The 9,225-nt window shown below is 38.4% G+C and overlaps 1 protein-coding gene across 1 annotated transcript; it reads right to left on the bottom strand.

Moving 5' to 3' along the window:
• Positions 1-7,045: 7,045 nt before the first annotated feature.
• LOC106986193 (olfactory receptor 10AG1-like) lies at positions 7,046-8,317 on the bottom strand. Its single transcript, XM_015084368.3, has one exon. The coding sequence runs from the start codon at positions 7,994-7,996 to the stop codon at positions 7,046-7,048; it is 951 nt and encodes a 316-aa protein (XP_014939854.1). The 5' UTR covers positions 7,997-8,317.
• Between the last annotated feature and the right edge of the window lie 908 nt (positions 8,318-9,225).

Raw genomic sequence — 9,225 nt, 5'->3', positions numbered from 1 at the left:
CATGACCTGAGCTGAAGTCGGACGCTTAACCAACTGAGCAACCCAGGTGCCCCTGATAGAGGTACTATTAATCATAGGATCTTGAAATAGTTTTCCTTACTTTGGGATACTCTTTCAAATAATGGTGAAGACGTCATATTCTTTGGAAGCCAAGGAATAAAGAATATCTGTAAAATCCACAGATTTAGTGATGTTTTTCTAATGCCAAAATCATCCAGGAGTGGAGCAAAGTTGATATTAGACACAGTGAAATATATTTCTTTTAATGTGACAGATTTGTGAAGGAACTGCTTCCAAATCATCCAATGTCTGGCATATGATTTAATTGGAAGAGCCATACCTAGAGAAATACACACATCTTTTCTTTGAAATCTCAATGGGTCATTCTTAGACTTTTTTTTGCTACTCTCCTATTGATACTTGTCATATATTAAATTTTTGCCAAGTACTAATAAAATGTGTTTGTATTCCCAACCTTCTATATCTACAGAAGTCTGTACATCACAAGATGTCTTAAATACACGCGAAGTGAAGAAAAGCATCCTTTAAACACCCAAAGTGTTCAATCTGATCACACTCATTAAAAGTACCAAGAATTTTCATTTCTGAGAAACATTGCCTACCACAAAAAGGACTTCTGCACAAGCCGAGAATAAATGAAAGAGGTACTATTCACCGCCAAACATTGCGAAACATTAATATTGTAGGTGTATTCTCCTTTAGGGTTGTATTTATTTATTTATTTATTTTTTAAGTCAAATGGTTTTTATTTCTTTGTTTTCAACATATTGGTGGAGGAATTGACTTATCAGTTGATAAATCATCAACTGACAGAACATAGTTTTGATGACACATCACGATGTGATGTTTTGTCGAATAACTTGGAACTCATTTAAAGAATTGAGTGACTCTGCCATAATAAAACTTCTTCCCTTGTCATCTATTTTTTACGTGAACAAAATGTCCAAAAAAGTGAAAAATCCCAATGGAATGGATGTTGAGTCACATAAGTAATATTCATCAGCGGAAACATGGCCTAATGGAGAATAAAAATTTCCAATTAATTTCCAATAAAAGTTTACCCTTTATTTAATCATTATAAAACTAGGTATATTGTGTAAAGTCATAGGGAAAATTTCATTTCAACCTATACACATACTTTTGCGGCAGAGAAACATAACAGGATGATCAATAAAACGTTTTCTGCCATAAAAATAATTATGCACAGATAAAATTCTGCGGGGTTCAAGGAGAAAAGAGAACAGCATAAACCTTTCGACCTTTAAGAGCTTATAAATGTATTTTTTAAATGAATGATGATCCGGGTCAGGTAGCTAGATTCTATTTGATGCGTTTTAAAGTGACGCAACCAGGTATATTTTTAAATGTCCATGAAATGTCAACAGGGTAAGAGTTACAATGCTTACAACTAAGTAAAGTCATGATGAGAAATTCTAGATGCTTAAAATGGTCCTGTTCAAACTTAGGTTCGAAATGATCTCAGGAGGATGCAAAGGCCGTGCTTCTCCCTCGGGGCAACGCCTGCCTAGGGCTGTGTCGGGTGCGTCCCAGTTGGGCGACTCCTTGCTCAGTCCCATGGTTGTCCCCTGTCCCCCGTTGTGAGGCCGAACCGCGCCCCGCCCCCGACCCCCACCCCCGGCCTCCCTCCCGCCCCCTCGGTGGCCCCCTCCTTCCCTGGCTTTCACACCCTTTGCAAGAGAACGTTTTGCTCTGCGACGTCCCAGCCATCTAATTTGTCACCACTTCCCGGGCCGGCTAACAGACTGCAGGGCTAGGGTTGTATTTAGGCATATACAATAAAACGTATTTATTTTCTTCACACATCAAAATTTCTGGGGAATGGGGGAAATAGTCCAGGGCTGTTAACATGATATTAGGAAACCCTGTTTCTCTCATCTTCCTGATTTTCCATTCTTAGATATGATGTCTGCAACCTTTCAGGAAGGGAAGAAAATGGAAGCAAAAGATAGAGCCACTAGCTGAGATCTACATTTATCACCTCAGTCAACATTGAGTCATCCGCTCATACTTAGCTGGAAGGGGGCTGGAAGGTTGAGCGTTTAAAGTTCTCAAACTCTGTAGTTACATTCGTTATATGATAGAAGATTTGCATCAGTATGTTCTGAGGCAGGCTACAACATCTCCCACGTTATAGGTGAATCTCCGTATTCGTTTTCTATTGCTACTGTAATAAATTGTCACAAATGGGTTGACTTGTAATAACGCACTTTTATTTTTTTTAATGCTTATTGATTTTTGAGAGAAAACACAAGTGGGGGAGGGGCTGAGAGAGATCAAGAAAGAGGATCCCAAGTGGTCTCTGCATGGCCAGCAGAGAGCCTGATGTGGGTCTTGGAGATCATGACCTGAGATGAAGTCAGATGCTTAACTGACTGAACCACCCGGGTGCCCCTAATAACACACACTTATTATCTTAGAGCTCCATGGATCGTAGGTGCTACATGGGTCTCAATGAGCAAAAATCAAGGTATGGGCAGGGCTGCACTTCTTTCTGGAGCTCTTGTGAGTACTCCATTTCCTTGCTCTATTAGACTATTAACAGAATTCAGTTCTCTGAGGTTTCAGGACTGAAGAACTTGTTTCCTTTCTGGCCATCGGCCAGCCAAGTAGTATGCTTAGCCTCTAGAAGTCACTAGAGAAAATAGGCCACGTAGTACTTTGTGACTGAAAGCAGTATGTTAAAATCTTTTATATATCCTGTAAAGACACATATTTTTCATATGTCATACCATCCTTTGATAAAATAAGCTTTTGTAAAATATAACTACTACATTCCTCTAGGTAACTATTCTTATTTTTCAAAGTTCTTTATTTTGAGAGAGAGAGAGAGAGAGAGAGAGAACGTGTGTGTGTGTGTGTGTGTGTGTGTGTGTGTGTGCGTGCATGCACATGAGCGGAGGAGGGGAAGGGGCAGAGAGAGTGGGAGAAAGAATACCAAGCAGGCTTTGCATTGTCAGCGCAGAGCCCGATGTGGGGCTCAATCCCATGAACCATGAGACCATGATCTGAGCCGAAACCAAGAGTCAGTTGCTTAACTGACTGAGCCACCCAGGTGTCTGTCTGCTTATTTTTTAATAGTGTTTTCTTCAGAGGAACATTATGTCAAAGTTGTCACTTTGTTGAGAAAACAATGTGTAAATAGCCCTTGGGAAGAGGCAATCTTCTACAAATAGTAACACTCATCCAATACAAGTTTAGACAGGAATGTGCATGTTTCCTTTCTCATTAAATATACATATTCTTGATGATGTATATACTGACACACCTATTTTGACATAACAATGTAAATCTTCAGCAAATGGCGCGCCAAGTTATATACTGCATTCCCCATATGTTGAGTGGCCAGAAGTCAGAAAATGGCACTATCTAGAAGACTGGTATGATATAAAAATCAGAAAAAAAAGGAAGGTGCATGAGAATAATTTCTTGGTCTTTATATCAAAAAAATGTGTGGAGCCCTCACTAACAAGCATGCGTTAGTCAGAGAATTATGTGTAAGGTCAGATTATCAATTTATAAGCTAAATATAGTTTGTGGCTCATAAATTTCAATCAGCCTCAATTATATTAGCCATAAGGGATATCATATATAATTAAACGAATCCACGTAGTAATTTCCAGAGTCTGTCTCATTGTGAATTAACAGATTGGGAAGCCAAGGGATACAAAAAGAGAAAAAACAAAGGTTTCAAGGAATTTTGTAAAAGTATTAAGGAAGTCTTAATCATACAATTCTTAATTGACACTGAGTTCATAATGATATAAATGTTATATTTCATTTGAGTGTTAATGTATATTTAGCTCTGTTCCATAATCCTTGTTTAGATGAGCAAGGAATTAAGTAACACATTTTTAAAAACTGAGCATAAACAAAGTAATAGGAAAATAATTCTAATTTGTAGATAAATAGGTTTTATTCCCTAGGTAATTCATATTGTGGAATATCCCATTCCCTCAAAAATAGCCATATATTGATTATCTCTATGTATTTGAATATAAAATACAACACAGCTAGTGATTTCCCTGAGAAAAACAGCCAACACTACCATTTTTAGTGCTTTAAACTCTTCCAAATGCTTCTCCATGCCAGGTATATATTGATCCTTATAATAATCCTGGGAGTTCATAGAAAATAGTGTGTTTTTCCCATTTTATTAATTGTGAATTGTTAAAGACAAGACAACAGGCCCAAAATAGAGTCGCTTATGTTAAGCCCCACATCACCAAATGAAAACTTAGCTCCAGTTTTGGCTTTCCCAAAAATGTAATCTAAAACCACTCAATCAAGGTAATCAAGCTTGGTAATCTGCCTGATCTATCCCTCCATGCCTTATAAGGAAAGTAATTTTGCCGTAACCAATTCAATTTTTGCCTAGCATAACTTCCTTGTTCTTGCTTCTTCCTGCCTGTAAAGTCCCCTTGCCTTGTATACCTCTTTGGAGCTCCTTCCTACCTGTTGAATTGGATACTACCCAATTCATGAATTACTGACAAAAGCCAATAATAACTTTAAGATGTACTCAGTTGAATTGCTGTTCTTTAATGTAATGAAAAAGTAGCTAAATGAATTGCTCAAGATATGGGTACAGCAAAGATTAAAATTTAGTTGTCTGAACTCTTGGGATAACACTATTTCCATCATATTGTGATTCGAGCTTTGCTAAATGTCAGAAACAGAAAACACCACCACTCGTATCTTTATCATCACTATCATCACCGTAATTATCACCATCAATGGGCTTTATCATAACCATATAAAAATTGGTATATAAAACATTAATGGGAAGGGATATAAACACATATACTTCATGGATAAAATACCTAAATAAATAAAGGTAGTACATTATGTTAGATTGCAGAAGATGTAAAAGGTTAATGACATAAAATATAGCCATCTAAAAAAGAGGCAAGGGGCACCTGGGTGGCTGTGTCGGTTGAGTGTCCTACTTGGCTCAGGTCATGATCTCATGGTTCATAAGTTTGAGCCCTGCATCGGACTCACTGCTATCAGTACAGAGCCTGCTTCGGATCCTCTGCCCCCCCTCTACCCCTCCCCTGCTCATGCTCTCTCTCTCAAAAATAAATAAACACATTAAAACATAAAGAACGGGAGCTAATATTGTTTTATAAGTATATGTACAATTACAGCTAAAACTATTGAACATAATAATTGTCAAAGAACTACTAACAGAAGTCTCAGAGACCGATGCACTCAATAATCTCTTCATGCCAGTGACTGGCTTGAGATCTGGGATTGGGAGACAGGCATTCGTGGTTCTATTGACAGGTGATCCCTTTCCTTGATAAAACCAGTTCAAAGGTTTAAAAATTTCCAACATTTTAGAAAGGGTGGAAGGCATAAAAGAATAGGCACACTAAGGTAAATGCTACTGTAAGGACTTTGCATAAATCTGAAATAACCTGTAACACATTCCTTCACTTTCAAACTCATGGATATTTTATTTTCTTTAAAAATTTTTAATGTTTATTTATTTTTGAGAGAGAGAGGGGGAGAGAGAGAGAGCAGGGGAGAGGCAGAGAAAGAGGGAGACACAGAATCTGAAGCAGGCTCCAGGCTCTGAGCAGTCCGCACAGAGCCCGACGCGGGGCTCGAACTCACAAAACTGCGAGATCATGACCTGAGCTGAAGCTGGTTGCTCAACCGAACTTATGAACTGTGAGCTCACGACCTGAGATGAAGTCGGACTCTTAACTGACTGAACCAAAGGACTAAGCCACCCAGGCACCCCACAGATACTTTACTTTTAAAATATGAATTGGCATAGGAGTAGCTGTTCAGAGTTCTATTAAAGAATAAATGAAAAAATTAAAAGCAAATTACTTTGAAAATTATTGGGTTAAACATAGAAATATGTTCAGGGGTGCCTGGGTGGCTCAGTTGGTTAAGCACCTGAATTTGGCTCAGGTCATGATCTCACGGTTCGTGGGTTCAAGCCCCGAGTTGGGCTCTGAGCTGACAGGGTGGGGCCTGGAAGCTGCTTCAGATTCTGTGTCTCCCTTTCTCTCTGCCCCTCCCCCACTTGCACTCTGTCTCTCTTAAAAAGTAAATATACATTAAGAAATAAGTGCAATAACTTCTGGCTGGAAGTTACTAGGAAGAAAGTGAACTGAATGTAAGATTTTCTTTTGGTATTATGATCGGAGTGACTCCACGTTGCTGCATAGTAGGTTAAATAAATATGCTTTCAATGTTCGCTGATGCTCTGAAATCTCTTATTTGGCCAAAAATCTGAGGTATATCACAACCATATTAATTCACCTATTCACTTAGTAGATTCACTCATTCAACATTTATTGTTTACGTGCCATTTCCAGTCTCTGACTATAGAATCAAAGAAAGTTTTCCATTATTGTTGTTTAACTTTTATTATTTTTTTTTGTGTGTGAGAGAGAGAGAGAGAGAGAGAGAGAGACGGTGAGCACACACGTGGAAGAGGGGCAGAGAAAGAGAGAAACTCTTAAGCAGGCTCCATTCTCAGCATGGAGCCAGACTCGGGGCTCGAGCTCATGACCATGAGATTACGACCTGAACCAAAATCAAGAGTTGGGCACTTATAACCAACTAAGCCACCCAGGCACCTCTAGAATCAAAGAATGTTAACAAATACAAGTGTGAAGATTGAAGAAATGATTTAGGTAAATAATCTCATACATTGTTTAGCGTAATCAAGTGAAAAATCTTGAAAGATGGAGTTCTATTTTATATGAATTTCATTTATGTTCTAATTTCATATGAAATCTGTGGTGCACATTACTATTTTATTCCTGGGTTGGGATTACTCGTTAGGCTTGGAGCACTGAAGACAGATTAATTTGCCTGGTATGTGTCCAAGCACAATAAATTGTAGGCTGGATACAACTTATTGCATCTCGAAGTCTATCATAAGCTGGAAGTGGTTAATTCCTTAAAGGGAGTGTAGAGATTTGAAATGTTTCCCTGATACCCGTGTGGCGAGCAGCTAAAACGTGGACAGCTAAAGTCATCACGCCATTTTTTTAAGTAATAGTTTTCTCAGGGCTGCAGTCACATCCTTGTTCCTAAGACTGTATATCAGGGGATTAAACATTGGCGTCACTGTGGTATAGAAAAGAGAGAGCAGTCTGTCAGTTCCTGCAGAATGATTGGACTTGGGCCTTAAGTAGGTAATGGTAGCGGATCCAAAGAATAAAAACACGACCAGCAGGTGGGAAGAACAGGTGGAAAAAGCTTTGGCCCGTCCCCTGGTGGTTGGCAACTTGAGAATGGTGGAAATGATTTTGCTGTAAGAGACAAGTATCAACACAAAAGGAAGTGTGACAAACAACATAGCTAATACATAGACCGATATCTCATGTACAAAGAGGTCCCCACAGGCTAGCCGGAGGATGGGGGGTATGTCGCAGAAGAAGTGGTTGATTTGGTTAGAATTACAGAAATGCAGAGAGAAAATCTGACATGTTTGTCCTATCTGGACTGGGACTCCACCGATCCAGGAGCCAACAGCCAGTTGGATACACATCTTCTGGTTCATGACAAGAAGGTAGTGCAGAGGGTTACAAATGGCCACGTAGCGGTCATAGGCCATTACTGTCAGGAGGAAACACTCAGTGGCTCCCAACGCGAGGAAGAAGCACATCTGGGAGGCACAGCCCAGCATAGAAATGCTTCTATCCTGAGTCCAAAGGTTCACCAGAATCCTAGGGAGAGTGACGGACACGTAACAGATTTCCAACGAGGAAAGATGCGCCAGGAAAAAATACATGGGTTTCTGTAGTGCCTTGTCAAGCCTGGTTATTGTTATTACGAGGCTATTTCCAATTAAGATAATAACGTAAATGGTGGAGAACACTCCAAATAGTAACCGTTGGAGGTTTGGAAGGTCAGAAAATCCCAAGAGCACAAATTGCTTTATGGTGGAAGTATTATCATCTGCTTTCACGTCTTCACATTTCATCTGTGGGAATGATTTAATCAGAAGTACAGGTCACTCCGATTCCTTTGGCTCTTGTTTTCTTCTGATACACAAAGAGGATGGCATGCTTCCCAAGTTTCCCAGTTACCTATTACAACAAATCTATAACTTCCAGCGCTCTAAAAGTGTGGTGAGGTGTATTTTTCATTATTATTAAATGTATTTGTAAGAAGAAAAATCCCCCTAGTTTTTTTTTTCTGCTATGAATTATCATATTTTTTTTGTTTCTGAATATATGTCATTGTAATTTTGCTCTCCATCTGAACATTCGAAATTGCAAAATCTGAATTTATCTTCAATCCTGACAATTATTTCATGCTTTCACTCTATTGTGTTTTCCTCCCAAATCTGTTTTCTGTGAATATCAATTTCAACATTAATTTCACTTCACAAGTCAATATCTTGTAAGTCATCTGAATAGGTTTTATGAACGAATGTAGTTCATTTTTCAAAGTAGTGGGTTTTTGTGGGTTTAACTTTGACATTCTGCATATTTCAGCTGTTTTACTATAAGACAAAATTGATGAGCTGACCGCTAAATATTATGGGGTGTTATTTAATCTTTAAAAATGTGTGTTTCGGTGTAAGATCCACGAAATAAGCAGTCATATTTTTTTTCATATTTTGCAGTGGAGAGAAAAGGAGGTCTAAAATGGTCTATGTGTTCAGAAATACTCAGAGGCATTTTTGTTCAAAAAAGCAATCCCAATTACAATGTATACCCCTCACACATTTCCCATATAAAAGAAATATTGATCAAACTCATCTCTGAGATCTCTCTAAATTACCCATATCCTCAATAATTGCAATTATTCTGCTGATTCCATTTAACCCATCCTGTCTTTTCCTTGCACACATATGTGTCTGTGTTCATGTACATGAGTGTATTGGAGTGAATTGCTCATCTTTATTATGTAATTTTGTCATTTGTATAACTAGATTATAAGCTTCTTTTGATATTCTATACATTTTTCTATGAAATGCATAGTATATTTTTTCCCAAAAATGTGATTTACTAACTTCTTGAATAAATTACAAAGGAGTCAAATTGGTTGTTTCTTTGGAATAGCCTCTCCGGTGTAAGCATGGGTTCTTACCCAAAATGCAGACTTCCCCTGCCTCTCTCCCTCCTGGTATATATAGATTAAGCATGTTTTCTGTGGGGTGTGTGTGTGTGTGTGTGTGTGTGTGTGTGTGAATTATACTCTTTT

Source organism: Acinonyx jubatus, chromosome D1 (assembly GCF_027475565.1).
Source record: "Acinonyx jubatus isolate Ajub_Pintada_27869175 chromosome D1, VMU_Ajub_asm_v1.0, whole genome shotgun sequence".
Taxonomy (NCBI): Eukaryota; Metazoa; Chordata; class Mammalia; order Carnivora; family Felidae; genus Acinonyx; species Acinonyx jubatus.
Note: the sequence above shows the minus strand (reverse complement) of the source record. Positions and strands in the feature narration are given on the sequence as shown.

Coding starts and splice junctions, on each gene's coding strand:
- LOC106986193 (XM_015084368.3), bottom strand. CDS start 7,996: ATGAAATGTGAAGACGTGAAAGCAGATGATAATACTTCCACCATAAAG.